The sequence below is a fragment of the Danio aesculapii genome, chromosome 14 (assembly GCF_903798145.1).
Source record: "Danio aesculapii chromosome 14, fDanAes4.1, whole genome shotgun sequence".
Lineage (NCBI taxonomy): Eukaryota > Metazoa > Chordata > Actinopteri > Cypriniformes > Danionidae > Danio > Danio aesculapii.
Genome location: NC_079448.1, coordinates 32,205,812 through 32,232,856, shown reverse-complemented (window position 1 = coordinate 32,232,856; position 27,045 = coordinate 32,205,812). Strand labels below are relative to the sequence as shown.

Below are 27,045 nucleotides of genomic sequence, written 5' to 3'. Positions count from 1 at the left end.
CCAGTGTTTGAGCGAAGGGAATACATTTCCACAGTTCCCGAAGATGTTATAATAGGGACTAAGCTACTGAAGGTCTTCGCTGCAAGCAAGGACAGGCAAATGACTTCCCAGACAACATACTCTTTCAGCAGCGGCAATGAGCTAGGAGCTTTCCGAATCGATTCACAGACAGGTGATGCACCCATACGCACAGTTCTGACAGCATGACTCCAAAAGGATAGTACTGAGGTGTTGGAGATTTAGTGAATGTTTGTGTTTGCAGGTGACATCTTTGTGATGGAGCCCCTGGACTATGAGGAATCTTCACAGCACTATCTGACAGTGAAGGCCACTGTCGGTGGGAAGCAGTCGCTCAGTGACATGGCTACTGTTACCATTCACCTCCAAGACATTAACGACAACAGCCCAGTGTTCAGCCAGAAGATATACTCTGCTGTAGTCAGTGAGGACACCAGCCTTGCGAGCACACTGTTGACGGTAAGTGTTTTTGCATACATTTGCATTTAGTTACGCCGTATCTTCTAAGTGGTCCATAATGTAGGCAGTTATGTTCTAATCATGTCTCTTGTTCTCTCTACACTTCCATATTAAAATATAGTCTGTTTTTTGTTACAGCATAATGTTTGTACAATAACAAAAAAAAAACTTTTAGAATATTTTATTAATGACATGCAACATAAGCAACATGGCACTGAACACACTTTCAATCATTAGGAACAGCTTACTGGAGCAACTGCATAAGAAAAATACTCAAAGCCACTCAGAACACATTAGTGCCCAATTAAGGCGTCCATATACTTACCTAAAAATGAAGAACACACTTGTATGATGTTTGAAACAGATTGCCAGATTGAACTTTCTTCATTTTTTTCAGGTTTACTTAACATCTTTGAACTATGGTTGATAGTGATAACTCAAGTGGATGTGGCTTCGGTCCACCCTCTTTAACCTTTCAGTTCATTTTGTCATTCAGCCCATGGAGGTCAGGCATCCGTAGTTATCTGCTTAAGTGTAATCCTAATCGAAAGTAACAATGACACTTAAATACTGTATAACTGCTTCTTTTAATGCAATCCACTGCATTAAAGGTGCTGTTTGTAAGTTTTTGATTCTTCTAAAAGATAAAAATACCATAATATGTTTGCAGATATTTAAGACACATGCTAAGTGAACATTCTTGTTTATCTGAATAACAATGGTAAAGTCAGATATTCTGCTTTGAAAATATCTGTTACCTGCCAGAACTGTCTTTGTTATGGTCATTTAACCCGCCTAATGACTATTATAGCACCCTAATGACTATTATAGCTATTCCAGCACCCTGGGTTACCTTTTGTGGAAAACATCATATTTCATTTAGTCAGACAGAAAGGCTCTCAAAGTGTATGTATGCCACCGAAATTGAGTCTAAAGTTCAAATGGTTTGAACTATCTGCTGCTGCTTTCAGTAGTATGGCAATAAATGTAAAGTAAAACGGTATTCAAACTCAGATTGTTAGCATTTAACACTGAATAAAGCACATGAGGTGTACCTGAGGTGATCATTGTCAATTTTATGTTGTTTAGCTGCAAAAAAAAGAAGCCGTTTCTAAAGTAGAAATTTCAGTTGTTGGTAAGAACAAAAACTCCTTTTAAAATGGAAAATATTCCTTCCATCACCTTGCTCTTATTTAGAACACGTTTAAATCAGCCGTTAGGCTCGACAGCCAGTCACACTGCTGTTGGTGTCGTCAATCTGGCAACCTGCGTTTGCGTTTGTTTTGAACCAGGTGTGCAATATTTAGTTCAACCACTGGGTGTGAAACTTACATACTTTAAGTGCTATACAGATAAATGTAATGCGACTTCACTTGAATAAATTGGTGCCTTTATCACAATCATCAAGTACATACTTGCTACCACTTAACATGACAAAAACTACCCACAAAGTCTTCTGACCAGTTTGCATTACCATGCAACCACACAGCACCACTTTGGTAACCACCACAGAGCACTAGCAAATGCCAAGTAACCACATACTAACATGGAAAAAACACACCTTAGTAAGCACAACGCATACACTTTAAATCATGTGGGACACCGTGCAAATACACAGAATCACTTTGAGAACACATTAGCAACTACCTAAAAGTGTCCATGCTAAAAATATTCTTTAACCTTACCACAAAACACATAACATCACTATGGAAATGACCTGTAAAATCTTATAAATAATCCAGCACGACCCTGGCAATCATTAAAACACCATAGCACCTTTGTGAGAACTATCTACATGTAGCAACAACCCAGATCCCCCCTAGCATCCACGCAGTAACATGTTAAAAAACACAGCTTCACACAACTCCTCCATACTGTACATCTGATACTGTGCCAGTGAGTTTTGGGTGAGGAGGCACCACATGAATCTACTTTAAACCAATGTATACATCTGCGGGAAGTACTTAATGTTAGGTAAATGCATTTTCATCAAGTGTAATGATCCCTGTCCTTAGGTACTTGCGAATGATCTTGATGGGCCTTTAAACAACCAAATCCGCTATTCCATTGAGGAGAACAACCAGAACTGCCCATTCATTATGGACGTAGTCAGTGGTGAACTGCGATTGGCCCATCAGTTGGACAGAGAGAAGGTAATGCTTTTTGATTGATACTTTCCCCTTGGATAGAGTGGATTTAAAAAACCTATGAACACCAATTTTTGGCCAAAATGTTGACTCATTAAAAATGCATATGACCTCATGTTTTGTCTATCACATTTATCCACTGTCCACTTATCCACGGTTTGGAACTAAACTGTGCAGAGAACTGATTCAGGAATTGATTTTAAGACTGTTGCTCTGGCTTAAACTAGCAAGAGAAATCAAACAATTTTTTGCCAATGGTTAACAATATGCTTGATTTAATCACACATGCACATGATTTCATTGAAATGTAGGGCGATGCAACAGTTCCTGTCCAATGCAAGGATAAATTAATTTGTTCTGTGTTTTTTTCTTGTTTAAATTAGGTAGCGAGTTACATGTTGACCGTGCTGGCCTCCGACAGCGGAAATCCCCTCAAATCCGACAGTGCAGCAATCAACATTGCTGTGTCTGATGTGAATGATAATCCCCCTGTCTTCTCTCAGGCTAACTACAGTCTCATCATCCAGGCAAGACCACACTCTCCTACAGAGTAGAGCAAATAAAACCCTACGCACGCATTCCTTACTCCATGCCTGAGTTCTCAGTAAGAGGTGATGGCGAAATCCCTTCAAATGACTCTAGATATCTTTTTTTCCTCTTCTGCAGGAGAATCTACCTTCAGGGGCCAGCGTGTTACAGCTCAATGTGACAGACAATGACTCCTTCCATAATGGGCCTCCTTTCTCCTTTATCCTGATAGGTGTAGAGCCAAACCCCTTCAGCGTAGACCAGCAGGGTTTGGTACAGACAGCTGGACCATTGACAAAGGGCCAGTATACACTCCAAGTGCAGGTAAGAAATGAGATTTATTCAGTCCTCCAGGGTAATTTTATGGCAGTGTTTCTCAAAATGGACTTTACAGACCCCTGTGGCTCCTTCACAAACATCCAGAGGACAAGAAACCCCACATGTGGTCAACAAAGACACTTTACTATTTACAACTGGTTTTAGAATGTTCAGTTCTCTTGTGACCACTTGTTTCAGATTTCATCCTATAATAAGAGATTGGTTGACTTTACTTTAAAAAAGTGAGTTGCCTTAAAATGATTATATGTTAAATGAAAAAAGGGCAAAAATATAAAAATTAAGTCAACTGAACAGTTCCAAGTTCAGGTTTGCTCACTTTTAAAAATTGAAGTCAATTTGACTGACTTCTTAATGTAAAGTAATGTAATGTGTGTATTTATATAGCAAATTTATTGTGTGTGGACATACACACAAAGTGCTTCACAATCACGAGGAGGGGGTCTCACCACACCACCACCAATGTGCAGCATCCACTCGGATGATGCGACAGCAGCCACAGGACAGCAGCGCCAGTGCGCTCACCACACATCAGCTATAGGTGGAGTGGAGTGACAGTGATAGAGCTAATTCGGTGGATAGGGATGATTGGGAGACCATGATGGTAAAGGGAGTGGATTTGGCCAGGACACCAGGCTTACACCCTTACTCTTTACGAGAAGTGCCATGGGATTTTTTTAATGTCCACAGAGAGTCAGGACCTAAGTTTATTGTCTTATCGAAAGACAGAGCCCACTCACAGTATAGTGTCCCCTTTACTTTTACTGGGGCATTAAGACTCACACAGACTACAGGTTGAGCGCCCCCTGTTGGCCTCACAAACATCACTTCCAACAACATCTAATTTTCCCATGTGATCTCCCATCCAGGTACTGACTAGGCGTAGCCCTGCCTAGCTTCAGTGAGTAACCGCTTTTGGGCTGCAGGGTGATATGACTAGCAATAAAGTAGCTAATCACATTTTACAGACCCTTCTCTCGTTTCATCATACTCTTCATCACTACAACAGTACTACTGCATAAACACATAAAGATCTTGAGTTAGCATCTATTAGATAGCATCTGATAGAATTTTAGCAGTTCAACACCCTTAAAACACTAGCTACTGTACTTTCTACAGTAGCTGGTGTTTTGGGGCTGTTGGAATAAATTCGATCGCAAGGTCAAATCATTTTAGACCCTCCTTGCCTATTTAGCTCTGTCTGGTTGAATCTGATTGCTGAAACCACATACAGAGTAAGTATTACATATTAATTTGAAATAAGTTTATAACCATTAAGAACTTATGGTACACATAGTATGTTTTCTTATTCATACTAAATACAACATGTTTTCAAGTGTTGTTTTCACATACTATAAAGTAGCGAAATACACAATTTTATTATTATTTATTTTTTTAATTGATCGAAAGAACATTAAAGCAGACCAAAGAAAATTCATACTTATCATCAGAAAATATGAAAAGTATTTATCATCAGAAATAAATATGAGGTAGGGGAGAGTGAGGACAAAAGTACTATTTTTTAAAATAAAATCCTCATTTTATAAGATAATATTTTTAGCGGAAATATATTTTTGCTGTGGTAACTAACTCACAAGAGTTCTCTATCAAATGCCGGTGTTTTTGTCTATCAGTGTAGGACAACTCAAATTTAACTTCACTTTAAACTAAACTAAAGTTGCACGTTGTTACTTTTGACCCCATAGGCAGGGATGAAAGTAACACACAGTTGGGTCAAAAGTAACCACAATATTTGCTAGATTTACTGGCTTGATCTTGTTTGTTTTAAATATATCTGAGCTTGTTAATGTTAACTGCAAACATATTTTGTCCTTTATTTTTGCAAAAAAGAAAAAAAAAAACATTAAACGGCATTTTCATCTTAAATTTCACTTCCATCAAATGTTTTAAAAGCAATCCAACCCTGCAAAATGTTAATTTTTTCTACAATTTTTGAATATTTTTATTAATGTTGGCAATATGCATTAATTTTTTAAAACATGTTAATCTAAACTCTAATGTGGAAGAAAAAAATAAGATCAGAATATTAGCAGAGGGACAAAAATAACCAACACAATCTCACGGCAATTCGTAACTTTTTGATTTAGTGGCTAATTCGTACGAATTTGTACGTTCTAATTCGTACAATTTACTACGATTTGCTCATCCGCCAATGACGGTTGGGTTTAGGGGTGGGGTTAGGTGCCCCACCTCCTTTTTAAAATCGTACAATTTCGTACGACTGAACTCGTACGAATTCGCCACTAAACTGTCAAAACGTAAAATACTTACGTTTTCTCGTGAGATCAGGCTGAAATAACAGTGTTACTTTCATCCCCACATGAGCTCTTGCCATTTAAACCTGATTTACTTTTGTACTGAAAAACTCAGATATTGCAAACTTAAGGATGTGTTATTGCACTAAATAACCTGTAGATTGATCATAAATGTGACACACGAAAAGAGAAACACAACTTGTAATAAGGAAAAAAGAATAGCTACAATAATTTACTTTCTGCATTCAAAAACTAAAATTTGGAGCTAACTGCGGGACATGGTTGCAGCTCCATCAAGGGTTGCCTGATGAATGTGCTGTTATATCCTTCAAAACAAATGTTGTCAAGTCTCCTACAAAATAAATATTTTACTTTCGTCCTCCCCTACTTTGAAAACACTTTAGACTCATGACAAGGTTCCCTGGCTCAGATATTTTGAATGAATTATACTTGATTATATTTGTACGTTGAGAATGGCATATTTATTCAAGCTAAAAATACATTTTGTATGAATCAAAAACATACATAATTCAAATAAATACCTGTTAGTGGAAGATTTCATTATGCTGTGAGATGTTGACGGTCCTAAAGATTCACGTGTTGAAAGCGCCCTCTTGTGTTCAACAAGTGTCATAACAAGCAAGCGCAAATACTTGAGCTGCCTTTCTATCTACAATGGCTGTTCTATAACAGTCGAGTCAAGTCACCTTTATTTCTGTAGTACTTTAGGCAAGGTAGACTATGGTAAAGTTGCTTTACAAGGATGAATGGCAATACTGTGCAGTAGTGAGCAATTAAAAAAGTGAGATATATAAATCAAACACTAATATTAATTCACTTGAACTTCAATAATTTATATTTTTTAAAGGGTTAGTTTACTCCAAAATGAAAATCTGTACATCGTTTACTTACCCTCAGGTGGTTCCAAGCCTTTATAAGAATCTGTATTCTGTTGAACACAAAAGATGACGTTTTGGAGAATGCTGAAAACCTTTAATCACTGACATAACATCCTATAGCAGGAAAAGTTAATACTATAGAAATCAGTGTGTACCGGTTTACAGCTTTCTTCAATATATATATATATATATATATATATATATATATATATATATATATATATATATATATATATATATATATATATATTGTTTTGTGTTCAACAGAAAAAAGAAAGTCACACAGGTTAACAAGTGAGGGATGAGTAAACAATGACAATTTTTCCAATGTTGGTTGAACTATCCCTTTAAACCATATTAACGTAATATTTTAATTTTAAACCTGGGTACATTTGAAGAATAAACAATAAACACATTTTAGATTTCATTTATATTGCGTTACATTTTAGAATATATTTACACTATCATTCAATCATTTAGAGAAAGACATAATACTTTCATAAGGCTTTATTCAGTTACAATAATACAGCAAATTATTATTATTTTATAAATAATAAATAAATTACCATTATTAAGGCTTATTAAGGCTTAAAATGTCACTGTTTTGATTGATCAATAATCAACTGTTTTCATCATCGATAATAATAACAGCTAATTTAAAGACATTTTTGAGCACCAAATCTACATATTTCTTACAGATCATCAATGTGACTTGATTTAGACAGAATACTTCAAGTAACTGGTCTGAAACGGTTTCAATTTACTAGAACTTCTATGTCAAGCTGTTTTTACACAATCTATAACAATGCATGTTACTAATGAAAAATTGAGTTCTAAAATTTTTGGTAGAAATGTACAAAATTTCTTCATGATCTTCATGTAATATTCTAATGATTTTTGGCATAAAAAGATCATTTTGACTCATACAACATATTTTGGGTTATTTCCTGTAAATATACCCAGTGCAACATAAGACTGGTTTTGTGGTCCATGCATGGACACATTTATTAAAATAGGATCATTTAATTGTGATGATATTTTACAAAATAAATGTTTACATGTATAATTGATACAGTTGAAGTCAGAATTATTAACCCCCCTGAATTATTAACCCCCCTGCTTATTTTTACCCTGTTTATAATTTCTTTTTAACAGAGATTTTTTCAACACATTTCTAAACATAATAGTTTTACTCATTTCTAATAACTGATTTCTTTTTCTTTGTCATGATGACAGTAAATAATATTTGACTAGATTTTTTTTCAAGACACTTCTATACAGCTTAAAGTGACATTTAAAGGCTTAACTAGGTTAATTAGGTTAACTACAGGTAGGGGCGTTATTACGTTATGTTACTACATTATTGTATAACAGTGGTTTGTTCTGTAAAAAATAGAGCTTAAAGGGGCTAATAATTTTAACCTTAAAATGATTTTTTTAAACTGCTTTTATTCTAGCCAAAATAAAACAAATAAGACTTTCTCCAGAAGAAAAAAATACTATCAGACATACTGTGAACATTCCCCTGCTTTGTTAAACATCATTTGGGAAATATTTAATAAAGAAAAACTCAAAGGGGGCTAATAATTCTGAACTCAAAGGGGGCTAATAATTCTGACTTCAACTGTACCTGCATTCCAAAAAGTTTTAGTTTTATTTTAGTTTAAAGTTTTAAATGTAATAAATAAAATTAAACATAAGTCATTGTAACATATTAAGTGCTTAAAAAATAAAAAATAAATGAAAATCATTTTCTCACCCCTTACTTGTTTCAAACCTTTATGAGTTTCTGTTAAACACAAAAGAAGATATTTTGAAAAATGTTGACTTCCATAGTTTGTGTATTCCTACTATAGAAGTCAATGGTTACAGGTTTTCAGCTTTTCTTCAAAATTCTTCAAAAAGAAACTCATATAGGTTTAGTAAATAGTGGGTAAATTTTCTTTTTTGTAAACTATCCCTTAAACAAAATAAGTCTTAATGATGTAAAACTCCATGACATAAAAACCCATTTATGAAAAATGTAAACTAAACATGATCTCCATTTGATTCCAGGTGACGGACAATGGAAAACCTCCACTGAAATCAGTTACATCTATCACTGTTCTTGTAGCTCAGGCCAGCATGTTTCCTCCATATGTGCTTCCTCTCGACATTTTCATCATCCTCCTGGAAGATGAATATTCTGGAGGCACATTGGGAAAAATCCATGCCACAGATCAAGATGAACACGACACGCTCGCATTCAGCCTGGACCCACAGTCCCACAGCCTGTTCTCTATCATTGGCACGGATGGCAGGCTGTTGGCGCGTGAAGGCCTGGACGTGGGTCATTACCAGCTTAACGTCTCGGTCAGCGACGGACATTTTTCAGCTTTGTCCAATGTCAAAGTGAACGTCCTGCAGGTCACGGAGCAGATGCTGGACAGCTCTGTCTCTATACGCTTCGCTGGCATCACCGCGGAGGATTTTATCCAGGACCATTGGAAAAATTTCCAGAAAATGCTCCGCAGCGTGGCTGGAGCCCGCAGGGGGGCAATCAATTTGATCAGTCTGCAATCTGCTGGATTTGACGATGGCCTGGATGTTCTTCTGTATTTTGAGAGACCCGGACGAGGCGTCGGTGCACTGGAGGCTCTCTCTCAGAAGATCAGCTCTTCCAGAGGAGCCATCAAGGAGATGACTGGACTGCATGTTGTGAGGGTTCTGAACAGTCGCTGTTTAAGCTCTGAGTGTCCTGATGGCAAGTGCAGACGAGTGCTTCTGTTTAACCAGACTACTATGGCTGAATACAGCACTGCACGAGTGAGCTACATCACACCCAGACATCACATGATGGCCAAATGCCTGTGCACAGGTATGTAGTGTTGGCTTCATAAAGTGTAACAAAAGAATGATAATAACGATTTTAAAATTAACAGCGATTCACTGGCTCAGTGGTTAACATTGTCACTTCACAGCAAGAAAGTTGCTTGTTTGAGTCCCGGCTAGGCCAGTTAACATTTCTGTGTGGAGTTTGCATGTTCTCCTCGTGTTCGCGTGGGTTTTCTCCGGGTGCTCCGGTTTCCCCCACAATCAAAAGACATGTGCTATAGGTAAATTAAATAAACTAAATTGCCCATAGTGTATATGTGTTAATGAGTGTTTATGGCTGTTTCCCTATACTGGGTTGCGGCTGAAAGGGCATCCTCTGCATAAAACACATAAGTGAATAGCTGGCGGTTCATTCCGCTGTGGTGACTTCTGAAATAGAGACTAAGCCAAGGGAAAATGAATGAATGAATGAAATAATACCAGCAAAAACAACAACAGAATGCAAATTTGTTCCTTTTTGAATCTTAAAACATTTGAATCCTCAGATTTGTATTTTATCAATCAGTTCAAACTCAGCACACCTGAAAAAACGGTAGGCGCGTGGTAAAAAATCTGACATATGATGAAGTTCAGGGGGCTAGCTGATTATATTTAATACAATTAGTGCAAGTATTGATAGTGTGAGAGATTGGTTTTTTGCACAATGTATTAATTAAATATATAATATAATATAATATAATATAATATAATATAATATAATATAATATAATATAATATAATATAATATAATATAATATAATGTAAAAACATATTATTGTCATATAAATATACTACTCAAAAAATAAAGGGAATAAAAATAAACTGCTTTTTTAGCAGTTTATATATGACTGAAGGCAAAAATATTAGCATGTGAAATTTTAATTCTTTTAAAAACGTTACCCAGGCGCTATTTTAATGGACAGAAGATTTTTTTCAATACATTTTAAACATAATAGTTTTAAAAACACATTTTTTTGTCTTGATAGTACATAATATTTTACTAGTTATTTTGCAAGATACTAATATTCAGTGCAATTTAAAGTCTTAATAAATTGGGATAACTAGGCGAGTTAGATTAATTAGGTGAGTCATTGGACAAGAGTGGTTTGTTCTGTAGACAAAAAAGTAACCTGATAAAAAAGGCTAATAATATTGACCTTAAAATGATTATTTATAAAAATGGCTTTTATTCCAGCCAAAGTAAAAGAATAAGAATTTCTTCAGAAGAAAAAATATTATAGGAAAAACCAGCCTGATCTCACAAGGAAACTATTTTACAAATTCATCAGAGTACCAAAATGTACGATTTTAAAAAGGATTTAAAATGTACGATTTTGAAAAGTTATGAATTGCCATGAGATTGTGTTGGAAATACTGTGAATACTTGCTCTGTTAAACATCACTTGAAAAATAAATCAAATTTCACTGGAGGGCTATTTTTGTTTTTCCTTCAACATATATATTTATTATAACAATAATACATACAATATATACAATTATAATTTTCAGTTTTTCAATTTAAACTAATATTTAAAAACAAGTTTAAAGACAAATTTAAATAATATGTTTTGTTATTAATAATAATAATAATAATAATAAATACAACTTTTTCTTGTAGATTTTTACTATTATTATCATTAAACATTCATTCATTCATTCATTCATTCATTTTCTTTTCGGCTTAGTTTTGGCTCATTAATCCGGGGTCGCCACAGCGGAATGAACCGCCAACTTATCCAGCACATGTTTTACACAGCGGATGCCCTTCCAGCTACAACCTATCTCTGGGAAACATCCATACACACTCATTCACATTCATACACTACGGACAATTTAGCCTACCCAATTCGCCTGTACCACATACCTTTGGACTTTGTGGGAAACCGGAGCACCCGGAGGAAACCCACGTGAACGCAGGGAGAACATGCAAACTCCACACAGAAACACCAACTGACCCAGCAGAGGCTCGAACCAGCGACCTTCTTGCTGTGAGGTGACAATGTTATCCACTGCGCCACTGCGTCACCCATCATTAAACATGTTTTGGATAATTTGTTTCATTATTATGCAGTTTTATTTTTAAAATGGAACCTCAACTTTTCTCCCCATCTTCTGCTTTTTCAGACAGTAAGTGCCTAAAGCAGGAATCCACGTGTGTAAACGGCACATGTCCAGAGGGCTATGAGTGCGTGTCAGGCTTTGGAGAAGACAAACACAGCTGCATCTGCACAGGTGCTGCCAAAGTCAAATGCTCAGGTAATTTTCTTTTCAGAGAAGACAGTGTCATCTAAAGGACCAATCACAGCTGCAGATTAAACTGTTCCCTGCTCACTTAATTAATAATCATTCGCAGGCGCTAATGTTAAAAGTGCGTCTAGTGTAAACACACATTCATTAAGTATAATAAAACAGGGTTCATTCATTTACAGCAGATTTAATCATTAGGTGTAGCTGTGTTTACACGCGCAATTTAGCACAATGTATTTTCATAATTAATCCAGAGAATGACAGCTTCTCTTAAGTAAGAGCTATGAGGTACTTAACAGTAATTCAACTACACGATAAAAGAAGAGAGATTCTTCAGCTGAGAAATGGGCTTCCTCTATTATATCCTTAGTTATATCCTTACCTTTAAAAATGTTCTAATTATCTCTGAATTCCACAACCATGTGTTACACTTCTTTTCTTTAAGGTAATTATGAGTGGCTTTAACAAATTTTCCATTACAAGCCATTACAATGACAACTAATTTCTGTCAAAATGCCATTAATCTTTTAAAACCATAAAATGTTCATATAGCAAATTCCTTAGCTTTTCAGATAATTTTGGCATATTGTTAGGGGTGGAAAACATCTGATATGTACAAAAATCTGATAAACATTTTTAAAAATGTTTTATGAATATTTAAAATGATGAAAGATTAAAGATGTGATATGTGATAACGATAAGCAAAGGCTTTAAAAACCTTATTCCAGCATACATCAAATAGATTTTTATCATAGAACGACTAAATGAGTAAAGTTATATGACAAATTTTTATGTCAAAGACATAAAGTGTGTAAACGTTAATAAAAAAGGCATGAAAGATAATAAAATGTTGAACTTTGAAGGTTTGACTCATTGAAGTCATATAGTAGGAATCAGTATAGTGCTAGCATGTTTCTACCACAAACTAGCATCTTGCTTTTATGTTTTTGAGGTTAATTAACATATTGTTAGCACAGATATGCTGCTAGTATATATCATGAATTAATATTAGCTAGTTGCTAGCATTAGTGGTGTGAAACAAACTGCGTAGAACCCCCTACTATAGTTTTTTTGCATTACAAGAATTGACTGCTATAGTGGTGTTGTTATTGTTATGTTGCTTTTTCAAATGAGAATACAATGAAATCATCCATGTTTGTATGGTTAGCATTTTAGGATGAATTAGCATGTTGCTAGCATGAATGCTATGAATGACGACATTTTTAACATGGATTATCAAGCTGTTAGCACGTTTGAAGCATAGTTACAGCATTAATAACAGGAATTAACTTACTGCTGGCATGATTTAGCATGCCTCTAACATGTTTATAGCATCATGTTTATGGCATGTTGATTACATCTACACATCTTGAAGGTCTAACACGATGTTGATGCAAGTGAGTTTAAATAATTAGGTGCCTTACATTGTCCTCCTGTAAGTTAGCAGTTAGCACAACTATGCAAGAAAAAAAATAAAAATTAATAAAACGGATCCCACAAGCTATTAATATTAATCCAAAATGTTTAACAAAAGTATTTTCTCAGTTCCAGTAATGCTTTGTCACTGTAGGGCAGTACGTTATTGTGGTGAGACTATCAGTTACTGATTTCATTACAGGTATTCTGTGCATGACATTTTGTATAATTTTCTTAGGCTTAAAATGATTTAGTAAGACATTACATTTCCCAGACAATTTTTAAAGGTGTGTAAAGCAGACAGTAGCAACCAGAATCCAAACTAAAATGTCACCTGTATTTATTTTAATTAGTGTGTTACTAACTTCATATTCTTTTACTCTCTGTTCAAAGGAGGATCTTCAATGACATTTAGTGAGAGCAGCTATATTAAATATAGCCTGATGGAAAGTATGAGAGGACTGAAGCTCACGCTCAAGTTAAAAACTCTCTCAACAGAAGGAACAATAATGCTTGTCAGAGGAACGGGCCACAGCATTCTAGAGGTATAAAAGAATATTAGATCATGGCTTGTATTAATGGTGTTTAATTTAAAGATGCTGTATGCAAGTTTTTGGCTCTTCTAAAGCATTAAAATGCCATAATATGTTTGCAGATATTTAAGAAACATGCCAAGTGAACATTCTTGTTTATATATTCTATATTCTGCTTTGAAAATGTCTGTTATGTGCTGGAATGATGTCTTTTAACCCACCCACTGCCAGTTTAGCCAATTATATTTCACCACCCTGGGTTGCCTTGGTGGAATACCATGTATTTCATTCATTAATTCAGAAAGGCTCTCAGACCATGAAAACCGAAATGTGACTCCGAAATGAGACTCAGATTCAGAGTTCCATATGAGGTTATCAATTAGCAAATAATATAAATATTACAATTGTAAACGTTAGGTGAGCAGGTTACATTGTAACCCTGTATCAAAACTTTGCAGTGATGCTTATTTGCAGTGATAAGCAATTTGGCTGTTTGCACAAGACAAACCACGACAGAAATGTAAATACAGCCATTTAGAAGCACAGAATGTGCACTCACTCATGAAATGGTAAGATTTATAATCTAGATAATACATATTAAACCTCTTTAACATTATTAAATGTAGATGCTGATTCACTGATATGTGTTGGTTTTGAGTCACAGTTCTAAAGTTCAATTTCAAACGGTTTATTTTATTTTCAAGATCTGAGGTGAATTATCTGCTGCTGCTGCTTTCAGGAGTATAGCAATAAATGTCATGTAAAAATGGCAATCAAACTGACATTGTTAGGATTCAACACTTAATTAAGCGCATGAGGTGTACCTGAGGTGTTCATTGTTTTCTGTTTTCTGTTTAGCAACAAGAAATAAAATACGTTTCTAAAATATCAATTTGAGGAGTTGGCTAGGACAAAAACTTCTTTTCATATAGAAAATATTCCCGTTTCACGTGCCGTTGCTTTTATATAGAACATGGTTTAAATCAGCCTTTAGGCTCAATCATCAGACTCGCTCCTGTTGGTCAATCTGGCAACCCGCGCTTGCGTTTGTTTTGATTCAGGAATGTAATACCTAGTTCAACCACTGGGTGTCAAACCTACTTACTGCACCTAAAAAGAAAACACTCTAAATGTATACATAAACCACATGAGCCAGCTGTCCCTATAAAAAATCTTAAAGAGATAGTTCACCCAAAAATGTACTTACTGTACCCTTCACTTGTTTACAACATATTTGAGTTTCTTTCTTCTGTTAAACACAAAATATTAAAAAAAAATGCTGGTTGCTGGCACCCATTGACTTTTATCGTATTTTTTTCCTACTATGGAAGTTGATGTGTCCCAGCATCAAGCATTCTTCAAAATATCTTCTTTTGTGTTCAATAAACGAAATAAACTTTTTTAAAAACTTGACGCCGAATGAATGATTAGATCATTTTCATTTCTGGGTGAATTATCCCACATCTTATACAACTTAAACCATACAGGCTTAAAGTATCAAATATAATACTCAACAAAAAGCACCTACTCTTTATTTTTAGATGTTGTCAAAGACCCTATTTTCATAAAAGGTTCCTCTTCATTCTGATAATTATATTATTTATGTAGGAGTTGTAGGGTTAATATTGGTTTTAGAGTGGATTTGTGCACAGGTCAGGATGGGAAGTTCACTAGTCATCACAATTCAGTCATCATTTACTCACCCTTCACTTCTTCCAAACTTGTTTGAGTTTGTTTCTTCTGTTGAACACACACAAAAAAAAAAATTTAAGAAAGCTGAAGACTTGTAACTATTGACTTCCATATACTATAGTATTTGTTTTTTGTACAATAGAAGTCAATGGTTACAGATATTCAGCTGTCCTCAAAATATCTTCTTTAGTGTTCAACAGAAGAAAGAATCTCATAAAGGTTTGGAACCATTTGAGGGTTAGTAAATAGTGAGTCAATTTTTATTTTTGGGTGAACTATTCCTTTAAGCTTGCTTAAGCTGTTATTGTCATCTGCTATATATACAGATATAATCTTAATACTGACTGTGTGCATTTCTCAGATAGCAGGAGGCAGACTGCAGTTCCAGTTTGACTGTGGCTGGGGTTTTGCCACAGTCTCTGTGCACAGCGTCCTGGTGAATGATGGACAGTGGCACATGGCAGAACTTGAGGTGAAAGGAAACTATGCCAGGCTGGTTCTGGATCAGCTCCATTCAGCATCAGGCATCGCGCCCGGCCCCCTTCACTGCCTAAACCTGGGTGAGCAGGTGGTCCTAGGTGGACACGCACAACGCCTCGGTTCCAGACGCAGACGAAATCTGCCTGCATCAAACAGCCTGCAGGGCTGCATGGACTCGGTGCTGCTTAATGGATATAGACTGTCCTTGGACTCCAATGGTCTATTAGGAGTTACTATTGAGGACATGGTGGGAGTTTCTCCTGGATGTTTAGGCTTCACATCTCCAGTCTGCTCCAGTAATCCCTGCCTCAATGGAGGGAGCTGCTTAATGAGGCAGAGTGGAGGTAGACTAAACTGCACACATTGTAGATTAATGGAAATATCATGCTAACAGGGTCTGTATTAATATATAATACACACACATTGATGCTTATATATGTGTGTGTATATATAGATGATATATATATTCATATCAAATATTTACATAGATTTTAGTATAGTTTGAAGTGAAGTCAAGTAAGGTGTCACTTAAAAAAAAAACTGGCAACAATAATTATAATAATATTATTATTAAACAATAATATTCCACCTTGTATTCATAACATATCTTTTATTTTATATCTTACAACTGTGTATTTTCTTTCATTTCTTGTTGTGTTTGTCTTTCAGTGGGATTTTTAATTCATTTAAAAGTTAAAAGTTTAATTAATTTATAACATTAATCTTTTTTTCTTTGTTTGATAGTGTTAATTTAAAATTTATATAAAAAATATATGTAAAAAATATAACAATACAGTGATTTATATTTTCCACTACAGGAATAGATTGCCATTTAAAATATATAAAAAAAACAGTCATATAAAATAATGATTACACTATTTTACAATTTTGCATTTTTTGCAATAATATAATATAATATAATATAATATAATATAATATAATATAATATAATTTAATATAATTTAATTTAATTTAATTTAATTTAATTTAATATAATATAATATAATATAATATAATATAATATAATATAATTTAATATAATATAATATAATATAATATAATATAATATAATATAATATAATTTAATATAATATAATATAATATAATATAATTTAATATAATATAATATAATATAAGGGCTGCAAGTTATTGGAAAAAAAAAACTGACATTGTAATATTTTTTGCGATACACATTGCGATATTGAGTATGATTTTAACAGATGAAATCAACAGCTGTATTTGAAAAGAATGAACAATTTTAGGAAAATTTTGGATGATAATATGAGGATTTTGTAGTGGAGCGCATCTGCATAAAACGTAATAAATACAGTAAAGCAAAGTTACAATAAAAATAAAAGCTTTATGGTTTTGCTGTCGCCTTTGTGGAGTGCTGTCGCCTCACAGCAAGAAGGTCGCTGGTTCGAGCCTCGGCTGGGTCAGTTGGCGTTTCTGTGTGGAGTTTGCATGTTCTCCCTGAGTTCGCGTTGGTTTCCTCCGGGTGCTCCGGTTTCCCCCACAGTCCAAAGACATGCGGTACAGGTGAATTGGGAAGGCTAAATTGTCCGTAGTGTATGAGTGTGAGTGAGTGTGTATGGATGTTTCCCATAGAGGGGTTGCAGATGGAAGGGCATCCGCTGCGTAAAACATATGCTGGATAATTTGGCGGTTCATTCCGCTGTGGCGACCCCAGATTAATAAAGGGACTAAGCCGAAAAGAAAATGAATGAATGAATGAATCTTCAATGCAGATATACTGCACATAAATAAAATTAATGTTTCTTGACGTTACAAAAATTTTTAATTTTTCGTCACAGGTGACATATGCGAATGATGAAATATTTAGTAAATTAAGGGTTAAACTTCACAATTCCTCCACAATCATGTTTGTTATCAACTAATCAACTAATCCTGATTCAACATTGCAGATCCTGCGATCTGACCATTGTGGATGTGAAACACTGCAATATTTATGGTGAAACGACATATTGGGCAATATAGTATAATATAGTATAATATAATATAATATAATATAATATAATATAATATAATATAATATAATATAATATAATATAATATAATATAATATAATATAATATAATATAATATAATATAAATAAGCATTTCCTCAGTGTACGTTACAGTACATCTTTATCTGTCTTCCATATTTACAGACATTTCTGAATCACTGCTATTTCCTCAGGTAACATTTGCAAATGCAGTCCTTCATTCTCTGGGACTCACTGTGAGGTGAAGATCAGTCCTTGTGACTCAAACCCGTGCCTGTATGGGGGAACCTGCATCCAGAATAAGCTGGACTACTCCTGTAAATGCCGGGGCAAGTACTCCGGTCAAAGGTACTGCACTGCCAAATGTACTGTACAAGTACATTATTGATAATAAAATCTGTCATTACTCTATGTCCAAAACTCTCTGTTTGACCGCAGGTGTCAGATAGGCCCATACTGCAAAGAGAATCCATGCCAAAATGGTGGACAGTGTATAGACAGTCTGGATGGAGCCATTTGTGAGTGTGAGCCAGGATTCAAAGGAGAAAGGTCTGTTGTTACTGTTAGCACTGTGAACATATCAGTACTCTTCTCAAATATCAGGGATTCCACAGGTCAAAGAATTTCAGGAATATTATGGAGTTTTAATGTCCATACCATGTGATGTCAGAGTAATGTCCAATGATCATACCAGACACTGAAAGTCAGGGAATATACTGTATATATTGGCCAAGTAAGGGTGATTTCCCTCTTGGTGTGGTTCATTTGGGCAGGTGTGAATGTAGCAATCGCACCAAAAGCAGACCAAAAAAGCGTAACGAGCCCTTCTTGAAGAGGTGGTCACGGTACGCTTTCAAACGAACCCTGGAGTGGTTCGTTTTTAGTAAGAACATGATCCGAACTCAAACAGACCCAACCGCAAAAAGTACTGTGCCTTTTTGGACTAATCCAGCTGCTGTAGTCCAATGCACTGTCCTATCTTATGGGGTGTGGAGGAAAAGTATTTGACAGCGCTTTACCAACAATTTTAAACCGAGAGAGAGAGAGAAACATTACCTGATGGATCGTTGGTAATACTTCCGGAAGATGACCATGTCGCAGTTTAGCTAAATTAATTCAAGCCTCCTTCTAAAGTGACTTGCGATCGGCCTTCGCCATTTGCAATGCATTAAAACATTGTTTTCCAGCATATACATTCTTTAAATGTATAGTTTGTCTAAAATGATGTATACAAACTATATAGTCTACTATGACCAGGGATACAATTAGCCAGCGCAGTCATCCCTCTATAATAAAAAGCGACATTTTGTGTCTGCTGGTTTGTTTACTTGCGGGAGTTCCATTGGAATTTTCTCACACGTTAATTCTGACCAATCGAAAAACAGTTTAGGAAACACATTCAATAACATCTGGCCAATGAGTGATGTGGATTTTGTCACATGACTGCATTTTGATTCTTTTCAACTGGTTCCGACCAAAGCAATCAGTGTGGTGTGAAAAGGACCCAAAATGGCAGAAAACGCTACAATATATCATTTGTCGCCCTTGGTTCAGAACAAATGAACCAAACCACACACTTTGAAAGCACCCTAAATGAATGTCTGAGATTTTTAAAAACAAGTTTGTGTTTTTTTCTTTTTTTTTAATTTAACTTAACATTTACCAAACATATATTTTTATATTACATGTTTTTTATTGTGGTATAATTTTTTTAAAGTGTACATTAGGTGGCATAAGTGGTCTCTGACCAAAGTGAAAACATAGCTAATTGGGTTAAGAGCTAATTACTTTTTAAGTAAAAAAATGCCTCTTTTTGCAACCTGTCTTTAGTGACATATTTAAAGTCTTAGATTGGTGTAAATAAAAAAAAATCTTTTTGTAGCATAAATTAGCAAGTTGTTAATATGGCATGAATTAGCATGTTGATAGCAGGTTTCTAACATAGCTCCTAAATTTCCAGCATTAATAAGCATGTTATGGCATGTTTCTACCATGAACTAGCATATTGTTAACATGAATGAGGATGTTTCTTGCATGATTCTAATATGGTTAGTTTATTTTTAATATTGGGCGTCATGGTGGCGCAGCGGGTTGCAATGTTGCCTCACAGCAATAACGTCACTGGTTTGAGCCCGGGCTGGGTCAGTTGGCATTTCTGTGTGGAGTTTGCATGTTCTTCCCGTCTTGGCGTGGGTTTCCTCCAGGTGCTCCGGTTTCCCCCACAATGCAAAGACATGCACTATAGGTGAATCGGGTAAGCTAAATTTGGGTAAGCTAAGTCCTGGTCCTCCAGGTTGGGGGTTGAGTGTCCCACCTTGTAAAAATTGTTACGAAACACCAACATGGTGTGGCTAAACATCAACTTCGATATAAAGGCCCTGGGAGTAAGTAAGTAATGTTAGTATTAATTACTTTGTTGCTAGCTTGTTTTTAAGCATGTATTTGCATAGTTACTGCATTGCTAACATGGTTATTGTATTGCTGTTAATAAGCATATTGCTAAAATGTTTCTAACATAGTTACCATCTTGTAAGCTTTATTTAATGTATTAATCAATGTTTTTATGTCAATGTTCAAATCTAATCTACCAATGTTCAATTCAATCCCACTTCTAGTACATCTTTCTTTCTGGCTTTAGCACTGTGTCCTAAACATATGTGACATAAAAACAGAAAATTAAATATATATTATGCTTTTTGTCTGATCAGTGCTCATAAGTCATGGAAATTCAGCTTTTTAGTTAAAAAAAAAATCAGGGAATTTGACGTTTGATTTAGAATGGGATCTCTGAAATGTGTATAACAGAGCATTTTCCTTTTTCAGGTGCATGATTGATGTCGATGAGTGTGTGGACAGACCGTGTTTCAATGATGGCCATTGTGTCAACACACGTGGATCTTTTACGTGTTCCTGCATGATTGGATTTAGTGGGAGACTGTGTGAGATAGGCACAGAAGTAAGCAACCAACCTATATCTTCAACCTGGAACTCTTGGATTGGAGAACTGGTTGCAATACTGGCCTTCCTGACGGCCATCTTTGTTGTGATATTGCTCTTCTTTATAGTGTGGAAAGGTTCCTGTAAACGTATAAAGAGAGATAAAGACCTTGATAAGTACAAAGACATTGACTCTTACATTCAGAGGTTGAGTGTTTACAACCATGCCAAAAAAAAATCCCGCTCTGACACCCCACCGCTGGTCCCCGTGCGACCCATATCCTACACACCCAGCATTCCTGGAGAATGTAGAAACAACCGAGGCTCCGTGACTGAGTTCAGTAACTTCACGGCAGATCCACTTTTTGGTCTCAGAAAGTCTGTGGCTGTGTGTAGTGTGGCTCCTAATTTACCACATCGCAAAGCATCCTATTGCCACTCAGAAAATGACTCCATACAGCAGATGGACTGGGATGAGGAGTATGACGGTTAGTGCATATTCAGTTATTTTGCTACCTTAAATTGGCATGTTGGTAACACATTTAATAGCTCGTTAGCAAGTTGCTAATATGGGATGAATTAGCATGTTGATAGCAGGTTTCTATGAAGTAGCTCCGAACTTCCAGCATTAATAAGTATAGCATATTTCTAACACAAACTAGCGTATTGTATTCATAACATATATTAGGATATTGTTTGCAGATTCTAATATGATTAACATTTTGTTAGTAATAATTACCCTGTTGATAGCTTGTTTTTAAGCATGTATTAGCATGGTTACCACATTGCAAACATAGTTCTAGCATGGTTATTGTATTGCTATCGCAAATTAGCATTTTGTTAGCATGTTGCTAACGTAGTTACCGTCTTGTAAGCATGAATTGGCATATTACTAACCTTCATAACATGAATTAGCATGTTGAAAGCATGTTTACAACATTAACAAGTTGGCATAATGAATCCAAATGATGCTAGTAGGTGACTAACATAAGCAGCACATTGTTAATGTAGCATGAATTAGCATTGTGATAGCAGATTTCTAACATAGCTCACAAATTTCCATCATGAATTACTAGCATATTGTTAACATGAATTAGTTGCATGATTTTAGCATGGTTACCCTGCTAAAACCAGCTTGACCAGCCAAAACCAGCTATGTCCAGCTTAAACCAGGCTGGTCAAGCTGGTTTTAGCTGGATTTAGCTGGTCATTTTCCAGCCTGACCAGCTAAGACCAGGCTGGAAATGACTGGAAACCAGCCTGGAAATGGCCAAAACCCCTCTAAAACCAGGCTGGTCGACCAGCTAAAACCAGCCAACCAGCCTAGGCTGGTTTAAGCTGGATTTTTCAGTAGGGTAACTTTTTAATAGCATGAATTACTTTGTTGCTAGCATGTATTAGCATGGTTACCACATTGCTAATGGTTCTAACATAGTTATGAATTTGTAAGTATGTTGAAAGCATGTTTGCATCATTAATTAGCATGTTGCCATCATGGATCCACATGATGCTAGCATGTTTCTAACATGAATTAGCAGCACATTGTTAATATTGTTTTGACAATTTTTAGCATAGCTCACAATTGTTTTCATGAAGTAGCATGTTTCAAGCATAAAAGGGCATATTGTTAACATTGATCAGGATGTTATTATTGTTACATTGTAAGACTGAACTGCTGTTTTTTTTTTTTTATATATATTTATTCTTCCAGAAAAAATACTAGACTTGACTTCCTGTTTAGCAATGGAGGACGACTGCATTTCACTTTCTCGTGATAACAGAGGGCTGCAGTCCACATGCTCACTCCAGTCAGATGTCATGGATGACAACAGTAAGTTGCATTAAATAAAACACAAAAATCAGTTATAAACTACAGTATAGTCAAAGACCATTTCTGTGTTCTGCACAATATTCTGCAACAATTACATCTTTGCTGTGTCTCTAATGAATTCAGCCCCCATATGGATTAAACTTGAGCACAAATTCTAAACAGATTCAAACAGACAGAAGTGTAAGTGCTGAATCATTGAATAAAAATTTATTTCTCAGAACCCATGCTTTTAGTATTTTTACAGTATGTAGGCTTCATTTAACAAGATATTTAATGTTTACATGCATGATTTTCCAATAAAGATCTATATATGCATTAATCTTTCTCTGAATAAAAGATTGTGCTCATCTTTACTGAATTCAGTGTTCTTCAAGAAATGGTAAATCTCTGTAGCTAACCAATCAAATATTGTTTCACAAAAAAAAAGTTATATTATTTAACTATACTCAAATGAGGCACTCTGTATTTTCTTTCATTCAGATGAAATACATGTTTTATTACAGCGAATTTTCAAATTCTTTTTATACAATATTTAATACAATCCTAATAGATTTCTAGAAACAGTAATATTGTTTTGTCTAACATTTACCATATATAATTGGAATTTATAATTATAACCAAATACAAATAAACACTGGAATATGCATATTAAATACATTTGCTAATTAATTACATTTAATTGAATTAAATATTATTCCTCCACTTTGTTTATCCTTATGGTGCTTAATATACTTTGATGAAATAGTCTTGTAGTGACTGAAGAGATTTAGGCTACATCATCATTTTTTCTATGCTTAGTATACATGGGGTCAGATTTACTAACAACTCGTGTCAACGCACAACCTCTATTTGATATTAAAAAATATTGTCATGATTTACAAAAGACATCCAGTTAATACTACAGCTAAAAAGTCAAGGACTTTATTTCATATGCATTTGTATCAGACACAACATTTACAAAACTTACACGGTTACTAGATAACTCGCACAAATCAACAGCTCTTCTTATTTGTGATCATTCACAGAACATTTTGCCCTCATTGGCATTTTGAAAACAATGTGCTCTTGTGCTAATTCACCCTGTTGTGTAAATCTGGCCCATGGTCTTTTCTAGAGATGTCTGCACAGTAAGTGCAAAAATTGCCTAATGACTGTTGCATTTATTTATTTTTTTGCTTTTTACAAGCTTTCAGAGTGATCCACCCTGTCAAAACATAGATTGACACGGTGAGCAACAGGTATACAGTATGTTATATCTCACACCATGTTAGTAGTTTCTAATTAGTCCATAGTCTGCGTGTTTTTCTATTACATCATCTCACTTCAGCTCATTATTTTCATACTGTTCCAACTTCACATGGAGATTCATCGTGCCATTTGAATCAGTACTGAAAACATGTCTTTCTCGTTCCGTGACTGGTCAAAACACTTTCTTTGCTTTGGTACCTTGGAAACACAATAGTTGATTGTATGTTTTTTGTTTATCAGACCATGCATTCATGCTCTATTGCTTTAGCAAGCTTGATAACCCCTAGCAGCTGTGTGAATTTGGTAAGTCCTCATGAATCGGCTGTAACAATTTCGGATCAAATGCACTTGCATCGATCTCAGGGGCACTTTGATGTTTAATCTTCTTTAACTCTGAGACGTTATAACAAGTTCTTTCAAACCAGTGCACTCAGATCTTTCACACTGTCTGAGATTAATGAGCCTCTGAGCTATCAAAGCATGCCACCGTCTGAAGATACATGTGAGCTTTCTTAAAATGTGTGTGTTGTGGAGCTGCTGCTTGTTTTTCATTACCTTTAAGTTCAAGCATCTTTACAAGTAATTTTTCTGGCATTTAATTTAATGCATAAAACGATGCATTTAATAGATCAAAAGCAACCAGTAATCATAATGAGGTTATTGATGCTTTTCCTTTTAACTTTCTATTCAAAGAATTCTGAATATTAAAAAAAGATCACAGATTTCACAAAAATATTATGCAGATTGCTTCTACTTAAATAAGAAATCCTCTTGAGCAAAGTTAGAATGACACTACTGGAGTGATGGCTTATGAAAATTCAAATGCGCATCACACAAATAAGTTGTAGTTTATATATATATAAACACAAGACAGATTTTTTTATTTGGTTAATATTATTATTTTTTATTGTTATTTTATTATTTCTTATCCACCAACACTCTGTTGTGAATGGATGATATGCAGATAGGGGTATAGTTCCAAATGCAGCTTTATTTATAATGGTTAGGCAGGCCAGGCAGGGGTCGAAAACCAGCATGAACAGTGTAGTAGGCAATCCAAAAGCATAATCCAAAAAGTGGTGAAAGGTTCAGGGCAGGCAGCAAAGAATCAGAAACACGATAAACAGTCCAAAGCCAAAAACACGGGAAACAAAAAACAAGTAAAAACACTTACGTAATGACAGCAACAGCTAAACAAAAATCAGCAATGTGAATGAGAAACTGTAAATTAGTGAAATAAATGACTAAAGTACCAAACAATACTTGCCATGCGTTTAACCGCATTCACCGGAGGTGCTATAATCACTCTTGTGGGAGAATTTTGCTTTCACAATGCAAAATAAAGTAATCCAACATGTACGCCCGAAAGCTCCGCCCCTTCAACTACGTGAGCAAAACTGCGGTAGTTGAGTGCATGAAGTGTCCATCATTATACACTTCATTTTATCGGTTGAATTAGTGCATCATCCAGGTAATTAAAGTGTACTTATTTATTATTATTTTTTTTTTGTGTGAACGCACTACTTACACTCTTTATACTACAAAATGGTTCACAAGTATGCGATTTAGGATGCACCTATTAGGAGGTAATCTCCAATAGAGAAAACACTGCTGGTGATTACAATGGACCACAGAAATAATCACCAGCCGAGACAACACCACTGGCGATCACAACACACTCATTTCTCACATGATAAATACAATTCAATCGAATCTCTAATAAATGTAAGTGTGCTCCAAATGAAATATTTTCTTGCTTGTTCAAACTACTTATTTAAAATGAACTGAATTAACACAAATATTGAGATTTTTTTAGGGGGGGGGGGGGGGGGGGGACTTAATTGTTTTTTATTTAATCCACTTAAATTTAAGTGAACTTAATCGATTTGTGTTGGGACAACGAGACTGAATTGTGCGGAAATCTACGTGTTTTTACAGTGTATATAATGTCTTACTCCTACAGGCTATTACTGGGATACCTCAGATTGGCAGCAGAATATCTACTCTCCTGGGATTCAAGGTTTTCTGCAGTATGAGTTTGTGCAGATGTCCACACCAATACACACCTCTCCAGAAACTCTCCACATGGACTTCATCACTGGTGGCGATGACATCGAGACTTTTCTGCCAATGCCAGCTCTCGTTCTTAATTCTGACGTGTCTGCGGTTCAAGGGTTTGACCAGTTTACCAGCCCAGAGGACCACCACGTCATCCACCCAACAGCGAGGTCAAACTCTATGTCCTCCAGTCAACATCACAGCCCTGACTCCACAGAGTCCGTTCAAACAACCACAGAGATGCTTCAAGACCAACATATAGGGTCCTCTGAGACTGTGGATTTTATGGAAAGTCCTGTTTAAGAGCCACACAACTCTAAACTTCATTCCCCAGTGGTTAGAAATCCAATTTCATGGTTAGTGACTATGGAAAACTTCATGAAGCTCTGGTTGGCAACCCCACCAGAGGCTGAGGTGTGACTGCGGTGGGCTTCTGTACTCTAATTTGAAACCACCATTAGCCTTTCATGCAGAATAGTCTGTCTTTTGTCATAAAGTCAAATCTTGCCAAAAAAGATACTGCAAGTCACCCTACATGCAATCACAGATTTATTCAGTGTTTCAAACAGGGTAAATCTGCCTCAGAAATGAACAAATCAATGATGGCTGCCATGAAGGGTCAATCCAAACTGAAATCCTCAAAGTGAACACTTCTCTTGGCCCTTCTTAATGAAGATTTTTTGAAGGGTACATTCATGGGACACTGTTCACTTCTATGACTCTTTGGTGTGTTTATTTTTTGACAGCAAGAATGCAAGATAATACAGAAATGCATTAAAGGTTAACAGTTTTTATAGTCCCTACACCATTCCACCTTCTCTAACTCTGGAGGGAAAACATTCTTGCTCCAGAAATGCCATTGTTCTGCAGAGTTTAAACTGTGGAATAACTCGCCTGCCTTTATTCATGAAGCACAATCTAAATACCTTTATACAGTTTTAATCAGGATAAATCTGCTTCTAAAGGCCACAGAACATTGAACATACAGTACATTCTGAAGTGCTCAAAACTGTCCACTTTGTAATTAAGGATTTTGTAGTAAACTGTACAGGACAAAGTCACACCACAATTTTATACTAAA

The 27,045-nt window shown here is 35.5% G+C and overlaps 1 protein-coding gene across 1 annotated transcript in view; it reads left to right on the top strand.

Annotated features, from left to right (window-relative positions):
• Window positions 1-26,806, top strand: part of fat1b (FAT atypical cadherin 1b) — a 78,266-nt gene extending 51,460 nt beyond the window's left edge. The window contains exons 14-27 of the mRNA XM_056472643.1: window positions 1-172; window positions 263-477; window positions 2,493-2,630; window positions 3,008-3,151; window positions 3,291-3,476; window positions 8,719-9,520; window positions 11,641-11,772; window positions 13,573-13,724; window positions 15,766-16,228; window positions 18,085-18,238; window positions 18,329-18,439; window positions 20,714-21,315; window positions 22,539-22,658; window positions 25,870-26,806. The exon at window positions 1-172 is cut by the window's left edge and continues 218 nt beyond it. Coding sequence (XP_056328618.1) covers window positions 1-172; window positions 263-477; window positions 2,493-2,630; window positions 3,008-3,151; window positions 3,291-3,476; window positions 8,719-9,520; window positions 11,641-11,772; window positions 13,573-13,724; window positions 15,766-16,228; window positions 18,085-18,238; window positions 18,329-18,439; window positions 20,714-21,315; window positions 22,539-22,658; window positions 25,870-26,267 — 3,789 coding nt within the window. The 3' untranslated portion in view covers window positions 26,268-26,806. The remainder of the gene's footprint in view (window positions 173-262; window positions 478-2,492; window positions 2,631-3,007; window positions 3,152-3,290; window positions 3,477-8,718; window positions 9,521-11,640; window positions 11,773-13,572; window positions 13,725-15,765; window positions 16,229-18,084; window positions 18,239-18,328; window positions 18,440-20,713; window positions 21,316-22,538; window positions 22,659-25,869) is intronic.
• Window positions 26,807-27,045: the final 239 nt, after the last annotated feature.